The 20,275-nt window shown below is 39.8% G+C and overlaps 1 protein-coding gene across 3 annotated transcripts; it reads right to left on the minus strand.

Annotated features, from left to right (window-relative positions):
- Positions 1-1,612: 1,612 nt before the first annotated feature.
- C1H21orf91 (chromosome 1 C21orf91 homolog) lies at positions 1,613-17,563 on the minus strand. Of its 3 annotated transcripts, none has more exons than XM_015880596.2 (5): positions 17,505-17,563; positions 17,047-17,176; positions 6,431-6,964; positions 3,141-3,203; positions 1,613-2,682 (listed from the first exon to the last, which is right to left on the minus strand). In XM_015880596.2, exons 2-5 carry the CDS (start codon positions 17,168-17,170, stop codon positions 2,522-2,524), a joined length of 882 nt encoding a protein of 293 aa, XP_015736082.2. In that variant the 5' UTR covers positions 17,171-17,176; positions 17,505-17,563; the 3' UTR covers positions 1,613-2,521. The 3 variants fall into 3 exon arrangements, with proteins under 3 accessions (XP_015736082.2, XP_015736073.2, XP_085403837.1); XM_015880587.3 differs by having other exon boundaries at positions 17,459-17,563; XM_085547711.1 differs by lacking the exon at positions 6,431-6,964 and having other exon boundaries at positions 17,459-17,563.
- Positions 17,564-20,275: the final 2,712 nt, after the last annotated feature.

The raw sequence follows: 20,275 nt of genomic DNA on the forward strand, positions 1-20,275 counted from the left end.
CACTCTTCCCATGAAAAGCTCGTTTACCACTCACTTAAAATACATCTTGCATCTGTAATACCCATAGGGTCATCATTACACAAACAGAAGCAGCTCAGATTTGAGCTTACACTACAGATTTCTCAGCAGAAGTCAGGGAAAGCAAGAGGGAAAAAAACCCATGCGTGTGACTGCATTTTCTTATAGCATGTTGGTTTAGTGGTTGGCAACCCTGCCTGTGGCAGGGAGGTTGGAGCTGGGTGTTCTTTGGGGTCCCTTCCAACCCAAGCTATTCTATGATTTTTAAGTCAAGCATGCAAGAGCACAAGCACATCTATCTCCTTAAACTCCTTCTGATATACAGAGACATACAACAGCAGCTCCAGTTCTGAGCTGCCAGACAGCTGGAGAACATGCTGACCCCTCTGCACTCTAAACATTTTCCTCAGAACATAAGCAGCAGTAGCAGCAACTGTATAGTTAGATTTACTTTTAAGCACATAAGCCAGGACTGCGCTTTCTTCCTGACTCAAAATCAGATCAAGGGCAAAGCATTAAAAAAACTGTGTTCCTATGGCTTATGTGCTCTAGAAGTTGTCCTTAATGATAATCTACCTCAAAAACAGAACAACTCTCCTCACCTTGCTTGTATCAAAATCTAATCTTACAAAATACAATCCATAGAAACATATTAGGATGACTTAAATGTAGATGCCGTACTTCTAATTACCACACAGACGAGCAGAAATACAACCTAATTCTTTCAGAGCACCTCACTGTGCAGTGAACTGAAATTCCTCATCAGACTAATCTGATAGCTTGGCACTTGTAGATGCAGTCAACTATAGGCTGAATAATGATCATTTTCATGGATGTAAGTAATGACGGCATTTCTCCTCTCACCTTATAGCATGCATTAGAGTAGGCTCTTTAAGCACTGCAATAGGCTCCCCAGGGAGGTGGTTGAGTCACCATCCCTGAATGTGTTTAAAAACTGTCTGGATGTGGTGCTCAGGACATGATTTAGCGGAGGGTCGTTAGAGTTAGGGTACTATGGTTAATTGTGGTTGGACTTGATCATCTTTAAGGTCTTTTCCAACCTGAGCAATTCTGTGCTCCTGTGGTTTGCTCTTACTTCTGTGTTGGATTAATTTCCATACTTATACCTATTATTACATCTTCTGACAGCCAAGATCAGGGATTACCTAACACACGTTCACTTAGAAACTCACTTTTACTTGCAAGCAATATGACACTATCATTATTTCATCTTCCTAAACATCACAAAATACCCAGAGACAGATGAGCTCAAGTCCTGGTCCTTGCACACTCACACTGCTCAGAGTGCCTTTATACAACTGCATTCTGATAGATAAACAAACAAACATCTGTTCCATGTGGTTCAGATGTCAGGCAGGGTGAAGAAAAAGCTGAACTTTAGCTTTGAATGGAGCTCTACAGTTGTTTCAATAAACAGTAACTAGAAGTTTACGGTATGACTGACCAATACAAGTTCTAAAATAAGCAGACCATTCTGTTTCACAGTGTGCCATTCCTGGCGTCCCCATTCTGAAATACAAACATCACAGATACAAATTCATTGGAAAAATAAAAGAAAACGTCATGAGAGTAATGCAGTATTACAAATTTATTTTGTTTCTCGAAGTCATCTTTTTCAGCATTGAAAATCTCACATATACAAAACAACTATGCATTAAATCCTAAGTACAGATTGTATTACGAAGTGCTGTGCTTTACCATTTTTCCTTTCTTCAAACATCTCAGGAAGCAAATTTGTCAGTTATAAACTTGATAAAAATAGGTGATGCACCACCACTTTATTATTATTACTATTTAAAGAAGTGAAATTCATCTCTTTGGGAAATAAGGTTTGGGTTTGCTTCTTTCTTTTCTTCCCTCTTAAACATCGTATCATGAAAGATACAGACCTGAAAAGGGATAAACAATCGTACACAAGGCGTAAACTTTACACAGAGTAGTTCAGACATTTTTATAAAGAGATTTGGAAAAGTATCTAAAATAGCATTTAGTACAAAACGTCAATAATAAAATATTGCTCGTAATAAATAAGACATGAGTTTCATTAATACTGTTCTCCTGTTAAAGCTCTCTTTGATGTAACGTGATCAAATCTGATCAAAACTCATTTTTTTATTCCTCCTCTGTATGAAGTAGGCAGATTTACTTCTGTACGGAATAGGCAGGTTCAGGTCGTTCTTTGTTAGAAACAATTTCATTATCAACAGAACACAGAAATTTGGTTCAAGGTTCATGCATCATTATGGGCAAAAACAACTCCAGTATGGGAATATAAACCCCATTACAAGAGTTTTAAATACCTACAACATTTGCCTGTTTTCTTAAAACCAAAATGGAATAAGACTTTATATGGATTAGGAATGCAAAGAGTAAGCTGCCTGAGTTCCCTCAAAAGCTTCTAAGTATCTGTGCAGCTGTATTTAATGGTTATCAAAGACACCAGGGAAAGTCAGCTCCTTGGGGGATATGAGCTGTATCCCCATCATATGGGGACATTTGATTTCATTCCCGCACGTCCCATTTGTAGACATGGCAATTTAGAACAGTTCTTCAGCAGCTGCTCAATAGCAATATGACGGACATTCAGTTCTGAAGCCAGAGAATCCTTTTCTTGGACTTGCTGCGTCAGTTCCTCAAACACATCTGCAAGAACACTGATTATTAGGTTAATTCATCTGGTCACCGTAGTTTTATTATAGATTTAAAAAGCAATGCTGAACAAAGATATCTGTGCCTTTTTAATAATCAAGTGGGCTCACACAGGAGAACATTATTTAGCTCCAGCTCAGCCTGGTATATATACTGTATATTAAACAGAATCACCAGTTGTTAGAGGGGACCCGAGCCAAGGTTTGTAACTTGAAATGACGCTGAATCCAGTTACAAAAATTCAATATGCACAGTATGTGGAGGTTTGTGTCACTCACAAAGGTTACATAATAAAAGCATTCAAGTTTCTCGCATGTGCAACAAGGTGTAAAGAGATTTCAGCTCAGAACTTAGCCCTGACAGTAAAGCCATCACTTTTTTATTTCTAAATAGAAGATTCTTTATTACAAAGCAGTACAAAACCAAACCGAAAAGTACTGAAAATTTCTCACCTTGGATTTGCTTGAGCAGTTTTTCAGTAAGCTGCTTTAACTCTCCAGGAGTCATCGCATTCACTGCAACAATAAAAATCAGTTATCACTTCTACAAAAGTAACATGAACACCTCTAAACACAGATTGCCTTTTGGTCTCCTTTTAAATCTGCATCCTAACAATCAGTCGTTGTATGATGGCATATCAGAGGCAGCGCTGCTCATTAATAAATGTTAGAAAACTTGAAAAGTGTCTCTTAACACTGATGAAAATTACCATTCCATAGGAAAGTCCTCACAAGAGAAATACCCAGAATCAGAATTGTTTGCAGACTGCTTGCTCCCCTTTAACACTTCTGTGAGGACTTCTGACAGTTTAATGTCTTTTCCATGCTCTGACCCCTGCAAGTGCATCTGTTCAGCTGATGGCAAACAGCCAACACTGAAGCAAGTCCCGCTACATTTTTAGGCCCATAGGAAATCACTCCAGGACGGAATTCTCATTGCACAACTACATTTGTTGCCTAGAAGGTTCTGTGCTTCTGGCACACAGAAATAATGCCTCCATAATATAGAAATCCGTAACATAGAAATAATGTTTCCACAGAGTAACTCAGTGACAATTGATGAAGTAAAACCTCAGTCTGACGTGAGAGAAGACCAATATTATAGAAGGTTTACCTCTCATTTTCCTGCATTACATATATAGTGAGAACTAAAAGACCTTCTACACCATTCATAAGCCCTCCTTACAATTCAGTTTACAAGCATGCTGCTCATCCTCAAAGAAAATGAGTATTAAACCTCAATGGAGAGAATTCTGGCAGTATTCTATACAGATTTGAATCAACAGTAGTGAGTAGGGAAGCCAATGATGGTGGCGCAGTGGTAGGAATGCCGCGTTGCAACACCAGAGGCCTGGGTTCGAATCCCCCCTGTGGCGCAAGTGGTAGAAGTGCCGCTCTGCTACACAGAGGCTTGAATCCCAGGGGTTGGACTCGATGATCTCTAAGGTCCCTTCCAACCTGCACGAGACTGTGAGACTGTGATACTGTCCTCAATCCAGATAAGGTGGGAAGCGGTTGGTGCCGCTTCTGTTGGGTGATGACTTGGACAGAAAGGCAGAAAATTGATGATACTGATTACTGGACACTGGTTACAGGACGCTTAAACAAACTTTAATACCTTGTATACCATTCAGCCTCCCATCCCAAATGGTGCATCCTGGCAAAACTATCTCACATGGAGTCCAAGAAAAAAGAAACATATTAAAACTACACAACTTTTGCTCAGGGATTTCTGAATGCAAGAAGTTTTTGTGTTGTTAAACTTTGTCCTGATGAGGACAATTTTTACTTACCCCCAAGACTATTTTATTTCCCTAAGGTTTCTCTTCCAGCCTTTCTCACATCTTGCAGTTATGGGGCATTAACTTTATGTTGCTATTGCCAAATTAAAGGAGTCGGCAGCAGCTACAACAGCCAATCTGTTGTTACTCAAGACATAAGGCCACCTCACAGGGAAACAGATCCACTTGCCTCCTCTGACAGCCAACTACAGTAGTAGTCCTTTCAGCTACCAACAGAACAGAAAATTCTCACATCTTACTAGCCTTTTGAAGTTAAGGCTTATTAAACTCCATGAAAACCCCGATCAGATTTAATATTGTAATCAATAGCTTAATAAATCTTTCCCTCTTTCTACACGCAGCCATAAGAAGTTACTTTCTACTTCATTGTTTTCATTAACATTTCATCAGCTGTACCAAGCAGGTAGGTTCACACATTACCCTTGTGTGTACATCAGGATACATCAGCCCTGGTCACTGTGTGTATGAGGCCATATCAGTTATGTTGCCTAGTTTTGGTATAGAAAGCTTGACTAGATTTTTCCCTTTAGATAAGCACCAAGTCTTCAAATGAGCATCATTCAAGGCAGAAGAGCCTAATACTGCAAAAAGATTACTTATATTATAAAGAAAAAAGGCCTTAAAAATGCATTATGTAGTCATAATAAATAGGGAAAAGAAAAATAAATGTTACCATGCTTAAAAGAGCTTTATATTCCCGTCTTTAAATCAGAGAGATAAATTCCAAGTGACTAACTGCAGTTAGATAACTCCATAAACCAGGTCAAGCTTTCATAATTCCTCTGTTAACTTCTGCCCTGATGTATTTTATCCCAATTTATGACTCCAGAGGACAGGTGGCCAAACAGCACAGCACATCTGTTTTGACTTACAGCTTTAAGACTACTAATTTATTACAAATGCAATATGAAACATCACGCAGCACTTAAGATCCCCTTGTAAATAATGAAGAATGACCAAACTTTGCAAAGATGAGTTCTGTTAGAATATTAAAAATAGGAGTCTAAAGAAGCTGATCCCAATTTTTATTTATTTCTTTTTATAGAGCATCCCCTTTTTCTCACTCTTCTGATATTCTGAATTCTACTGCTGCCTCCTTCTCCTGTTATCTAAATTTTCCAATGAACATTTCATGAACTTCTTCCAACTTTCTCACGTCTTTTGCAATTCAGAAGTATTTCCCAATTACTTTCTAAAGACTTTTCTAGAGATCAAGTTCTAAAATAATGGGAATGTTTATTTTCTGCTGCTTTCAACATCACCACAGTTATCACAAGAATCACCAGGTCTAGGCTACCGTGTAGACCATTGAGATGACATGGTGGTACGAAGGCCTTCATACTTCCCTATGCTCAACAAAGAGAAGAAAAAAATCCAGTGAAGTGTGAACAGAGTCTGCTGCTACTGACAACAATTAACTCTGTATGCTGCTACACAGGTTTGCTTTGCTACCTTACCTTTAATTCCTTGTACTGTTTAGAGTGGCTTTGTGCAAAAGGTAACCCAAGACACCTGACACGTTGGTTTCAGGAGTTCAGTAATCGATGACAGTTACTTTCAGGAGTTTAGTAATTGGCACAAGCAGAACTACTTGACTGACATAATAAAGATTCACTGCAATTAACTGTAACACTAAGGTTTTTTTTTGTTCTTTTTTTTTTTTTTGCATAAACTAAACATGCCCTGTATCACTTTGGAGTGTAACTAACAGAGAAGTTAAAAAATAAACACAAAAATATCAAAACTAACAGACAGCTTTCCCCCTCCCCCCCCATCTGCTTAGCTATGCAGTCACCTTATTCACAGATTTTACAGACTCCAATCTGTTAAAAGCTGCATTTCAGGCTGTGAATTAATACCCTGTGGGAACACTAAGTGATCAACAGATATGCAAGGATGTCCCTTGCTTGCTATGTTGCATTTAAACAGAAATACACTTACGTTCTTCCCTGCTGTAATGAGGATGCCTTCTGTGAACACTGGTGAGTGAATCACTTTCAGCTTTTTCAGTTTTCTGGGCTTGGCTGCGATTAGACCATAAGACACTGCTGCAACAGAACGTAGCACCTGTTTCTTGTAACATACCAAGCCTGAAATCAGTGGGTTCGCTTTGTTCTAACAGACTTTGCGAGCAGTTTGAGATGCTTCCAGAATTTCCATCTACCCATTTTGCAGAGTATTTAGGTACTGGAGAGTCAAACTGTGGGAGCAATTTTCTATCAGTCTGATGTCTCAAGTTAAAAAGAGGGTGTGGGGATGCTTTTGAGCTTTCAGTATCAGAGTCTATATCCTTGTTTTGTGCATACTGTATGATCCAGTTAATTTTTTTGCTCAAGATACTTTTTACTTCTGCATACGGGCTTCTCGAGAGCTTTGAACGTGGGCAGTCCTGATTTGCAATTAAGTGGAATTTTTCAAAGCAGTCTCTGTGTCCCCTTAAAGATCTTGTATGTAGAAGATCTGACTTTGGTACACCTGCAAAGATACAACAATAAAAAAGAAAAGTGCAATTACTTTATATTCAGAATTTTTTTTCCAAGTCTGCAATCTTAACGAACCAAGAAAATAAACCATTAACTGATGCTGTCATGTTAATGGTCTAATCACTGAAGTAGAGCAGGTTACATGATAGTCTGAAATGATCTCGAATTCCACTCATCTCAAATCTTTCACACACAAAGTATTTTGCACACAGCAACCCCTAGTGCAGGAATTACAGACTACCTTTGCATGCCTCTCATGCAATAACTGAGGTGAAGCAAGCTGCCAACTTTGTATACACATTACATGAAAGCTATACAGACATATCATCTGTCCTAAATGATTCCAACTACACATCAGACGTTTCTTTGGAACAATACTGAAGAACATTCTGATAACAGCCACTTGTGCCCCCATCTTCTACACACAATGTTTTAAGACACCTGCTTGGATACTGCAGCGTACAGGTTTGTATCATTCAATGGGTCAAACATAATGCAGACTTCAATCAGTTTGTTATTTCACATTACTACAAGCCTGTAGCTGAGTTAGAGAAATGAGCTCTAACATTGCCAACCCTCACCAACATTAAATCATCCTGAAATTAATTTTGTGTAAGACGGTTACTCATTCTCTCTGACTCAAATAGCCACAGCAGGTAACCTACTCAAACATCAAAGGAGTTAATAGTGATTAACATGTTAAAAGGAACACAGCCTGTGAAGACTGACAGTAAGGTAAGACAGATGGCACGAGAAATAACTATTTCATTAAGTGAATAGCACTCCAGTACCAAATTACTTTCTGCAGCTTCAGCAGAGATCTTTTTAGTCAGACTCACACCTACACAGCAGATTCAAAACCCAAGTCTAGAATACTGAGCAGTTATTTTATCTCCATGAAATACGCTACTTGAGAGATTCCCAACAGTAACAAAAAAAATAGAATCTGTAACACAAGTCCCGGATTACAGACAATCAAAAGCTTGCCTGTGAACCACTGGCTGAAAATGCTCACTGAAGTCAAAATATTTGCAATCAACATGAAAATATAATTTCATCTTCTAAGCTAGGTGAGCTGCCACCATTTTACTCCTTAACATATCAAAAAAAGATAGGCAGAAGTGATGCAATTAGAGGGAAAACCAGGAAATGCAATAAGATGTGATAACTTACTTTAGGGAGGAGTTACTGAAAAGCTACCCATTACAGCTCTCAATGGTATTCAACATCATCTCAAATTCTTGTGGTAAACTAAGTGCACCCCATCCCAAACAATTAAGAAGTGATAACTTCTGTTAAGTTTGCATGAGTGCATGTACAATTTATGGAGCAAAATGACAAAACTGAAAAATGATGCTCCATCCTCAGCAGCAGAGTGTAAAGGCAAAGTCATGAGAACGGACACTCCTGCTGTCCAGGAACTAAGTATTAAAACAAACCCTAACCAGAGGCAGCTTTTAAGAAAGAAGCTCCCCAGGCAAACACAAAGACAGATGTCCCCGTCACAGGTATTAAATCAAGATTCTTCTCCACCACATCAAAATATCTTTCAGTCCCTTCCAGCAAGTAAACATCCACTTGCTTAAGGTCAACATGGTCTGTCTGGGCTATTTTCCCTTCTCTGTCTCTACAGAGACACTAAAAGCAAACAAAAATAAGCACAAGGCATTCATGTCTAGTGCAAACAAGGAACGGCAAGACATTTGTCTTCATGGCTTACTAACATAATTCAAACATAACAAATCTGCTTAACTCACCCAATATAATATAAACTCTGAAATCTTCAGTCCATGAAGGAACAACACTGTCAATTAAATGTGTATATCTTCACAACATTTCCCAGCCCACGAAAACTAAGAGCAATCCTTTTCAATGCTATTTGTTTCACCATTTTTTACCCCTTGTAAATTTCTTTCCCCTTTTTAAAGCTAGAGAAAACTTCTATAGACTGGCAGGAAATAAAAAGTCTTGTGCAATTTTCCATACAATAGCTCTGAGTTCACCTAACAGTTTCATTTGAGTTGAATAAATGAAGCCACAATGTTCTCATGACAGGACAAAGCAATTCTGTCTAAAGCAAATACTTAAGATTTGTCTAAAAGGAGGAGAGTGAACTCAAGAAAGCACAGTTAGTGATGTTTGGGATACAGTTTTGCACTGTGTTCTGGCTTTTCACAGGTATTGCCATATGCAATACTTCTAAGATACCAGTTCTCTCCCCACTCAAAACTAATAATAATAACAGTATCACAGTCTCGTGCAGGTTGGAAGGGACCTTAGAGATCATTGAGTCCAACCCCCGGGATTCGAGCCTCTGTGTAGCAGAGCGGCACTTCTACCACTTGCGCCACAGGGGGGATTCGAACCCGGGCCTACAGTGTTGCAAGTGGCATTCCTACCACTGTGCCACCAGGGCACACATCTCCTTTCTGACATGTCTGAAGAAGCAGGTCGGACTACACTGCTTCATCTATACATTCTATCACTTCTGAGGCAATCACAACACAAACCACCTGCACAAGTGACAAAATGCTGCAGCTTCACTAAAAAATAACGCCAATTAAAAACACTCCTGTTTGCGAAAACTCAACTCAACTGTTTTAGCTTTTGTCTGGTCTTTCAGGTCAGCAAACAAAGAACTGTCAATGTTTTGGGGTGTTTTTTTCTTTTCCTTTTGCCATATTTGTAGGGATGTGTACATTTGACCTCCTGTCTTGCTTTCCAAGAATAGGATTAGAAACTATGTTCAAGTATGTTCTCTCGATCAGACTTGTTTTATCAGAGAACGAAAAAAATATACTCAAAAACCTAGCAATTCCAAAGCAGGGAAGTTCTACCTGAGGCCGGCGCGTGTGTGTTGGGGATGGAGGTTTACATCTGGAAGACCACATGCAAGTAATTCAAGACAGATGCCATCAAGAAACAAGATCATGCAACAGATGACTATTCTAGTGAACAAGCTTCAGAGGAAGATGACAAACCTCAAGACAAATAATAAAAGAACTGACTCCAATAGCCTATGAAATACGAGTAGCATATATCACCTTTCTCAGCAATACTCTTTGTACGCTCAGCACTTCTGAGAACAGAAGTGACTATGTAAGAACTTAATATATCAGCGCTTAGGCCAAAGATTGAGTATTTTGCTTTGTAAGCTAAGCAAACTCTTCCCCCATGCCACTACAGTTCTAAACACTGAGTTCTAATCCACTCCTGCAAAATAATTTTGTAAACGAATTTGTAATCATACAATATATGAAATAGCATACATTCTTTTAACTTCCAGTCATTCTTTAAGAGTAAACTAGCAGAGAAGAGGGAAAACATCTACTGCAAAACTAGATGTGTAATCAAATTCTATCAGTTCTAAATTATTTGTACTAGATCAGTTTGCATCGAATTAAAATATTCTTTTGAAGGGATGAAGTCTACAAACACTTAGTTCTGTCCTTGCAACCCACACATCCAGAACAACTGTGTGACCAACTATGCATAACTCTTCTTCATAATAAGATACAGCACGAAATTGAAATGTTTGCTCACATTTATAAATGAGGCTGACTAGAACAATAGTTTTATTTGGAGATAACTATAATAAGTTCAATTCAAGAAGAATGGTCTTGAACAGCAAGACTACTTCACATTGAGCACTGGAATAGGCTGCCCAGGGAGGTGGTGGAGTCTCCTTCTCTAGAGATATTCAAGACCCGCCTGGACGCCTACCTGTGTGACATGGTGTAGGGGGCCTGCTTTGGCAGGGGGTTGGACTCGATGATCTCTAGAGGTCCCTTCCAACCCCTACAATTCTGTGATTCCTTCACAAACGTTTTCATTAAAAAAAGACCATTAGCCTGCTTGTTTATCTTTCTGTGTTTGTTGCTGTTGTTTGTAAATACTCCTTAGTCAGCCTTGCAGCTCCATGTAAAAGAAAGCCTGCATTCAATTCTTAGCAATTTATAATATGACGCTGGAAACAAATAGTGAGAACAAAACAAATTTGCAGCAGTGAATAGCCTTAGCCCAAGCAGCTGACAAAGAAAAACAAACAAAAAACCCCACAGAACTAAAGATGGAATTAATTAAAATCAACGTGGATAGTTCTAGACAAAGTTAATAGTTTCAAGTTTGTTCTTGAACACTCCTTAATTAAAGCCACATTGAAATCTCTTTAAAGAATTTACGAATACTTTTGGGTAAGATTTATACCTGACCATAGGGAAAGGAAAACTACAAAATGCTAGTGGCCATCATACATATGAATTCCATAATTTCATGAAGTACATATGGTTATTAAGGGTAGCAAAATAAAAAGAAATGTACTTCATAATGCAGATTTGTACAGTCCTGGCAAAGTCAATGAAATGGATGATTGAATGATAACACCCTTAGTTTTTATTGGTTGGAGACTGCCTTCATAGCCACTGAAAAAACGTATTTCAGGCACAATTAGGATGAACAATGAACAATTCCAGTTCATCCTAAGTAGTTACCTCTAGAAATATCTGTGAAGAGCACATACACCTCTTTCTGTGATCCTGTAAGTAAGAAAGAGCTTGTGATGAGTGAACAAAGAAGAGAAAAGGCTGAGGAGTGACCTAACTGCAGCCTGTCAGTACCTAAAAGGAACCTATAAACAGGAGAGGAACCAACTCCTTAAAGGGTACATAACAGCAGGACAAAGGGAAATGGTTTTAAGTTGAGGAAGGCAAGATTTAGCTTGGATTTTAGGGGGAAATTATTTACTATGAGAGTGGTGAGGTGCTGGAACAGGCTGCCCAGAGAGGTTGTGGATGCCCCATCCCTGGAGGTGCTCAAGACCAGGTTGGATGGGGCAGACAGGTCTAGTATTAAACAGGGAGGTAGGTGGCCCTGCCTGTGGAGAGAAATTGGAGATTCATGATACTTGAGGTCCCTTCCAGCCCAGGCCATTCTGCGATTCTGTAAAACAATAATGGTTCAGCAGCCTCTAAACAACTACATCTCCATTCAAAACACGAAGATCAGACAAGCTCAGTTTTGATTTGTCTTATGTGCAGGACTAGGACCTGCAGCACAGAAGGAAATGCTTCGAGACATTACATGTCCACGTCTATCCACCAGTCAGATTATTCAGACTGCTAAAAGAAGAGGGTTCTTACCCCAAGACCTCTTCAAAATACATTAAATGAAACCATCCCTTGACTACCTATGACAGCATGTCACCCTCACATCTAAACGACTAGGGGTGGAGGAAAACTGTTATTCTTAGTTGCACAACTCTACGAACACTGAGAAACATGATCATTAGAGACTTATCTCCAACGTATCTGTGTGACAAGATTTAAAGCCAAGTGCTGCTTTATAACTGTATTCATACAATTTCATTGCAGAGTTAAACTTTCTGATTTACTAGATTATTTGGAAAGAAAAATGCCAATGCTATTTACTCATTAGCTTCTGAAATAAAACAAATGGTAGATATTATCTTGTTTGCAAATTAAAATTCTCTTTTCACTTTTGTTTCATAAAGGCAGTGCATTCCATACATCAGGTGGGGACACAAAACCCCCCACCAGATTTCTATCAGCTTGCTTATATTTTAACATATAGCAAACACATCCCATATAAGACAGGACATAAAACCAATTGAGTCTTTCAACAAATCTCCAAAATTCATGTTGAATGTAGAAAAAATTTTAGTACTGTATTCGATGAACCAATGATTCTTGCTGAAAACCTTATTACAGGAGCCACCAAGTTAGACGTGTCTCACATTTCCTAAAGAAAGACTAGTCAGATCACCTAGAAGAGAATAGAAGCTGTGAGACAGCAGTGCTGTATTGTGGATAACACCAGGTAAGTAGCATTAACTGTTTGAGTTACTTGCTTACAAACTTCCCTAGCTTACTTGTACAAACTTCCCAAGCTTAAAAACTTCAAAAATATAGTTTCAGAACTAGCTACACAGCTCAACTTACTCAGCAATATCTATATGGCACTTCATGGATTAAGAAATACCATAGAAATGTGTTTGGACTTGAATTCATAATTAAGAGGTTTACTGGAAGCTGCAGCTAGTTCTACAAGTCCATTCAAGTTTGCAGAAATGAGTCATACCCCTGGACTGCAAGTACTACCTTAACACAAGATTTCATCTGTCTGCCCCAAAGGACAACGATGAAAGTTTGTAGCTTTTGTTGCTGTTTCAGTTCCTGTTATTTTATTAGTATTGAGGGGGGGAAGGGGAAGAAAAATAAAAAAGATGTGTAATATCTTGGAACAGAATGAAAGTAGAACAGTTTCCAATCTTTTCAGCTACACCTTACAATCTATTTCATTTCAGTGAGATACTCTTCTGAAAAGAATAAAAGGGAAGAAGTGAAACTTTTAAGAATGAATTCCCATGTTTCAAAGATGAATGCAGAGAACACAGAATAAGGATATTATACAAGACTTTATAGACCTTAGCAGGAAAACAAAAGACAACAAGCCAAGATATTAGTTTATAGCATCTTTGTCTCAACCTTGACTCTAGAATACACTAAATCTTATGCTGAAATTGCCTGAAATACTGGGTCTACCTGCACTTTAAAGGACCACAGATATGTAAGTAGGCTTAAAATTAATCAATGCGGTTACTGGGTTATCTAGCCCACACTCCCCGTCTCACATTAGAAGGCCTGCAATACAGATTTAGGTTTCAACTCACAATTTACCATTCAGCCACTGCCCAACTCTAAACAGAAGCAAGTTAGCAGTTAACAGCACCAGACAAGCAAATCTGTAAGAAAAAAAAAAAATCAGATCTTCCCACCAGCTACACACTCTTCAATTTCAGAATACTAACACACTTTAAAACAATCCTGCATTAAGATATGCCAGCACATAAATGGGGTAAGATAAACAGGCCATCTATGACAAATAATAAAAGCTAAACTGTGATAATGTCCATTTTTGAAACCAAAAATGAAAAGGTTCCTGAGAAGAAACTAGTCTCCAACTAACACACACTGTCTTGTTTCCTGACTTACGCAATAGTTACATGTGAATTTAAAACACTTCCTGTTTCAATCACGGATTACTAACATTGCACCTATTCAAAACCAAAACAGTACACAACAACCTCTGATGTCCACTTTGCCTACAGGCCTACAAAAGGCCAACATCAAATCCCAGCAGAACCACAGCACCTATATACTCTAAATCCCACCTAGAATTTAAAATTGCTCTAAAGGACCAGTTTAGTTTCCCAAAGCATGGTTACTGCAGCTTTGTATTTTATATTTAAGTACTTTAAAACTTAAGCATCACTAACATGTTAAATCACCCGATAATGATCCTTAAGGCAAAAGCTGGTTTGGGAATAAACGAAGTATTTACAGGTAGCTTAGTCCACTCAGCTTCCCCAGAAGGAATACTCCAGCCAGCAAAGCAGACAGGGAAAGCATGACAGACAAGAATACTGTCTTTTTGTCCACCCACATTAAGACTGAAGATCAGCAAAAGCACTGGTAATCTCTCCCCTACATTAATTTCTCCTTGTTCCTCAAGAAAAGTTGACAACATAATAGGAGAAAGTTTAAACCTGCACCTTGGCTTTTTGTTTATTCCGTATACCCATTTGCCCTTTTCTCTTTGTTTTGTGACCAAAAAAATTCCCTTCAGGGAAACTATCAGAGAAATTGACTCTATTATCCATATACACCACTCCTGAACACATTCAGTGATAGACAGCAGAGCTAAACTCCAAGCTGCACTCAAACCAGTTGTTTCTGTGACTTAACAAATACACTGAGGAGAACCACTATATCTTAAAGCCACTTTCCCCCTCCATCCCCATTTAAGCATTAAAAACCTCGTATTCAATATGAGAAACAATATTTCTGATTAAAAACAAAGATTTTATGACAGCATAAATAATGTTTTCCTTGTTCAGAAATTCAGCAATTACCTAGCTAAGGCAGATAAAGCTTTACACACAGATGAAGCTTTACATACAAGAGTCTTCCAAATAAAATGACTGATAAAAGAACTTGAACATTTATTTCAAACGTATCATTCTTTCATCCAAACAAAGCTATATGAAAACAAACAAGCATAAGGCTGAGAGCCATAACAATACTGAGGCAGGAAGATGTGTGTTGAGTCATTAAAGATTTGGGGTGTTCCCAGTTTTACTTGGTTCTAATTATTTATCCTGCTTAACTGTGATGATCAAGAACATTACCATCTACACAGACTTTTACAGCTGCTGAATTCACAGATGTGAAGACACAAAGATTCACCAATACTCACCTATAACGTGCAGATAGCTGTGACTTTTTCCTGCAATTTTCTATACAATAAGCTTTATTTATGTATCTTTGAGAAAATCTGCTTTGAGCAGCTCAAGTTTTAGGCTAGGTCATTTTCACGTGCCTGGATTTACAACTGACAGCTTTGAGGAAAGTGATGCTGGCAGGGATGAAATCAGTGAGAAAACTATGTTTCCATTAAAGCATTAGAATACTACACCACTTTAAACAAGGAAATTGGGAAAAGCACTTCCAGAATTTCATACATGAAAGTTGCCATGGGCCGCTGCAAACAGTGGAATATGAAAGCATCCTGTAAGATGCTTAGCTGTAACTGTCACAGAGGGAGAAGTTATGTGTGCACATCAATGCTAAAATGGAACATCCTTAAGTGCTGCCCTACCTACTGCACGAACAGCCTATTTCACTTCAAATTATAACAAAAATGTGACTTCTCCATGTGTTTTAACTGCTTTGATTTTTAAATATGATTTTAAATTAGAAGAAACTATCAGCAAAAACGGCCCATACTTGTATATATGGGACAGTACGTTTACAGAGTTAACAGAACTTTGAGTTGATTCTGCGCAAGTACTTATGTGAAGTCTGTTAAAACGTAAATGGCAAGTAGATAAGAAAACATCCAGTATAACATCCCTATCCAGAACTGCAATGCAAAAGGAAAAAAAGCAATTAGAAATATAATGGCTCCACACTCCTGAGATTCAGAATACGCAACAGGATCACTGGGCACAATGCTCATAGATCACAGTATCAGAGTTAGGTGTAAAAAGTCTCAGTGTACTCACATATATCAGACAAACTGAATCTTACTCTCAGCAAAAAACAGGAACATTCACACAACAGCTTTAAAGATTTCACAGTCAACTGCCCTCAGCAGTTCAGATTAGCCTAGGTGGTCATATGTCTGTGGCAATGGCAAATACCACTTTCTATAAGTGGAATACCCCCCAAAAATCAAGGAATAGTGCTTATGTTTAAGAAAAAAAAAAAAAAAAACAAACCATGAAAAGTTAACTTGATTTAAAAAAGGAAAATCTCTGATCTACCAAAAGTAACAAGATAAATCCATTCAATAAACAAAGCTTCAGGTTGTAAAACTGGATAGAAAAACATTTTACTGAACCTATGTAGATCTGGAGAACAGAAACAATGCTTACAAGGCCAGACTTGTAAAAACTGCCAAAGCTCTTACCTCACAGTTTGTAAACTGTAGGGAAGTGATTTAGCAATGGGTTGGACCAGATGACCTCCAGAGGACCCCCCCTCTCCCCCCAAAAAAAACCAACCCTATGGTTCTGTAATTCCATGTGAAACTTTTAAGGTGCTGTGTTGGTGAATCTGGTTTTATCATGTTGCAGATATCATCTTATGAAAGCACGTATCAAAACTCTGATAATTCCTGTCAAACACTGATCTGCTTCCAAGAAAATCATGCAATGAGACTCAAAGCTGAACTGAGTTCTGTCTGGAGTCCCTCTATCACTGACTGAAGTGCAGAGCCAAGGCCGAACACACACACCATGTGTTCCACCTGAACTGAGGCCAGAGGTTTGCAGAAGCTGCTGAAACCTGATCACCTCTTCGCAAATGTTATTTTAGAAAGCCTCAAAAACCGACCGTTACCAAGAAAGAACCTAATTTGGTCAGCAAGAAAACTTCTAGCACACAACTTTCTTAAGCTCTCTGGGAGCTTTTCAACAAGCTCCGTCTGCTACCAGATCCACACAGGGCATCCCGCCAGCGCAGCAGTGCAATAGGAGCCCGTTTAACACCATACCTTCGATGTTCAGTTCGAAGCAGATGTGGCAGAACGAGAGGGTCTCCTTTTCGGTGCCCAGCTTGCAGACGCTGCACACGTTGTCATCGTCCAGATCGATGTTGACGAACTGCTCCTCGTTCATCGTGCTCTGAGAGAGGAGGAAACAAGGCACAAGACTGTTACTCCGAGCACCCCACAACATCCCCGTACTACTGCCCCAAGCCCAGCCGCATATGGGGGAGGACCGTTCTATCCCGGCCAAGTTTCCTTCTCAGAGGCGGCACAACACAAGGTGCTCCTAGAACCCTGGCGGGACGAGCCCCCCTCGCCACCCTCCCAACCCCACGCACCCCTCCCTCCTTCCCCGCAGCCCCGTCCCTTTGCTCCCATCTCGGGCTCCTCGCACCCCCCGTGCCCAACACATCACCACCGTGCCCCCAGCCGCCATCTCCGCCACGCCATCCCCCCCCTCGCACCCCTCGTCGCGCCGCCGGCTGCCTCGCTCCGCGCTCCACTATTGTTCGCCACAGAGCGCAGCCGGAGCTCGGCGCCAGCACCGCCCTCCGCTTCCGGCCGAGACCACGGCCCCGGCGGGACGGGGGGGGGAAGAGAAGGGGGCTGCGCCAGGCGAGGCAAAAACTGCTTCTCTCCGCTTCGTCTCGGTGCCAGCACCGCCCCAGGGTTGAGCCGGAGGGGTGGAGAGGCGGGGCGAGACAGCGGCCGCTACGATCCCTACGAGCAGCGGGCACCCCCTTTTCAGCATCGCTTGGGCTCTTCCGGAGCCCGGCTGCGGTGCCTCCCCCGCGGCGACTGAGGGCGGCTGAGGGGAAGCCGGGGCAGTGTCACGGCTGACCTGCTCTACTCAGTCCTTCTTGCCCTCTGTGGGGCGCTCCGCCGGGGTCTGTGGGTGTGTTTCATGCTTAGTGTCCACCTAGCGCGCCCTGAGTGCTTGCTAATGTGGTTGTAATGCGAGTCATTGGGTCTTGTAATAAATGCAGAAGTCCTCTGTGTATAGGAATTGAAACTGGGAAGATTAGCGTAAGGCAGGGAGAAAACAAAGTCAGGATCGCCTCCTCTGCTCTCTGTTGGTGTGGCTTTGAGGGTTGTGTGCGGCTTTGAGCTCTGAAGTACAAAGAAGACATAAAATGATTAGAGAGGGTCCAAAAGGGGGCTGTAAAGATAATGAAGAGTCTAGAGAAAAAAGACATGTAAGGAACAACTGAGATCCCTTGGTTGGCTCAACCCACAGAAGAACTCCTGAGAAGGAGACACTCGTTCTGCCACATCAGCTTCCAGCTGAACATCATTTATGAGTTGACCTTAAAGGGTCCCTTCCAACTCGATTGATTCTATGATTCCCTGATCTGATACCACATGAATATACAAAGCTGGCAAATCTATGCAGAATTTTAACAGTGTCCTTTTATTGCTTCAGGATGAGCTTGCTCTACTGTAAGCTTTCTAGGAAAGAAATCAGTCCTTGGGGATTGTTGTTACCCTTGGGAGGAAGGAAGGAAAGTTGCTGTTGAACACAGTTTGAAGTTGTGTACATAGAAGGGAAATGGAAGACAAGAAAGGAATGCGTAAGAGAAACAGTGCTAAAGTTATATGCATACGTATTTGATGTGATGGGAAATACCAAGTACCGACTGTAAGTGCTATCTGAATGGAAAGTAAAACTAACTCAGCTCCATGCTTGCCTTCAGAAGGTCAAGCCACAGCTTTTAGATCATGCCTTCCTGAGAATTTCCACAACTCATGGAAATTACCTACAGTGCATTCCTGTATATCGAAAGTGGGGTTACCTATGAAACTGTTATATCATCTTCCAAAATCTGCTCTCTCCAAAGACATTTTCCTATGTTTTTTTTAGTCCACCCCTCTGTAGCATTTAAGTAGTGAGTGGACACTGGATTTGTTTCTGTTGGAGGACAGAAGAACAATTTAATCTCAGAGCTTCCTGAGATCTTCCTCGAATTGCTTTTCCCACTGGCTGACACTGAGCTTGGGAGGGCAGCTACACCTCCTCTGTCCTCCCATAGATTGCTTGTTTGATATGCATGAAAAGTGGCAAACAAGCAGAAGCCTGACTTTGTTGCAAAAGCAATATTAAGAGAGAAAAGGATGTGAGCCTGGGGTGGAGGATTTACAAAGAGAAAGAAGAAGCTGGACAGATGATGGTAGGGAGGATTATAAAGTGTATAAATAATGGAGTATTTTCCCTTCCAGAATCTGATGTTTCTATGCCTGGTTGCCACAGTGTATCAGCAACTGTGAAATCCAATGGAAAAAAAACAACAAACCAAAACAAAACCAAACAACCCATAAATCTTAACAGACGAAGTGGAGGAGGCAGTAGAGCTATTGGTAATTGAACTACATTTCTTGTTTTTTTTTGTTTTTTGTTTTTTTTAAAAAAAGTAGTTTATAGCATAGACATCATTGCATTAAAAATAGTGAAAGAAATTATTGCAGGTGCAGCATTACGAACTGCGCAATCTTAGACAATACTACTCAATCTTAGTGCCCATGATGTGGTTATACTTATATGTACTTATACATGTTTTTTTCCAAATCCCTTGTTTCATCAATATACATTATTCCAACTAGAATATTTTTCACTGGAAAAATTATTTTAGTAGAAATTAAATAAGCTTTTTTTCTTTTTTTCTTTTTTTTTTTTTCTTCTTCTTTTTTTTCCCCCCTTCTCTCTGTTGAGATTGTGTTTTCATTTTAGGAAGGCTTTGGTAGCAATCATATTTTAATAATTCCTACTGCTTCACCTCCTTCAGCTTGTTGGTTGTGTTCCCACGCTGTTTCCTCACCATGTTTCAGTCTTGACGAGATGACACAAGGGAATGGATAACTGATTTAACAGAAAGAAAATTAATTCTAACTCACATCAACTCATTACTTCATGTGCTTACAGCCCTGTAAGCACTGGTGGGAAGGCAGCTGAAGGAGTAACGCAGAACTGAAAATGATACTCTGCTCCCTGTATCATGAAATCGTGTTTTTAACTTCACTAGTTAATTCACTCTAAATAGGTAACAATTAGAAACAAAAACTTGTGTCAGTCTTTTGAAGGCATACTAATGCCAGTTTTCTATGTGAAGACATAGAAGTTCTAAAGCTAAAATGTGTTCTTACTGAAATGTACAGTGTCAAATAGGAGTCCAGGGAGAGGTGGGGTTATTAAATTATAGAGGTGGGAATTATTAAAAATACTGCAGAAAGCTCCCAATGG

This window comes from Coturnix japonica, chromosome 1, assembly GCF_054131305.1.
Source record: "Coturnix japonica strain WE chromosome 1, WE-NBRP24, whole genome shotgun sequence".
Taxonomy (NCBI): Eukaryota; Metazoa; Chordata; class Aves; order Galliformes; family Phasianidae; genus Coturnix; species Coturnix japonica.

Coding starts and splice junctions, on each gene's coding strand:
- C1H21orf91 (XM_015880587.3), bottom strand. Junction 6,965..17,046: donor CTTCGAACTGAACATCGAAG/GTATGGTGTTAA, acceptor GTATCTTTGCAG/GTGTACCAAAGTCAGATCTT. Junction 3,204..6,430: donor TCATTACAGCAGGGAAGAAC/GTAAGTGTATTT, acceptor TTATTGTTGCAG/TGAATGCGATGACTCCTGGA.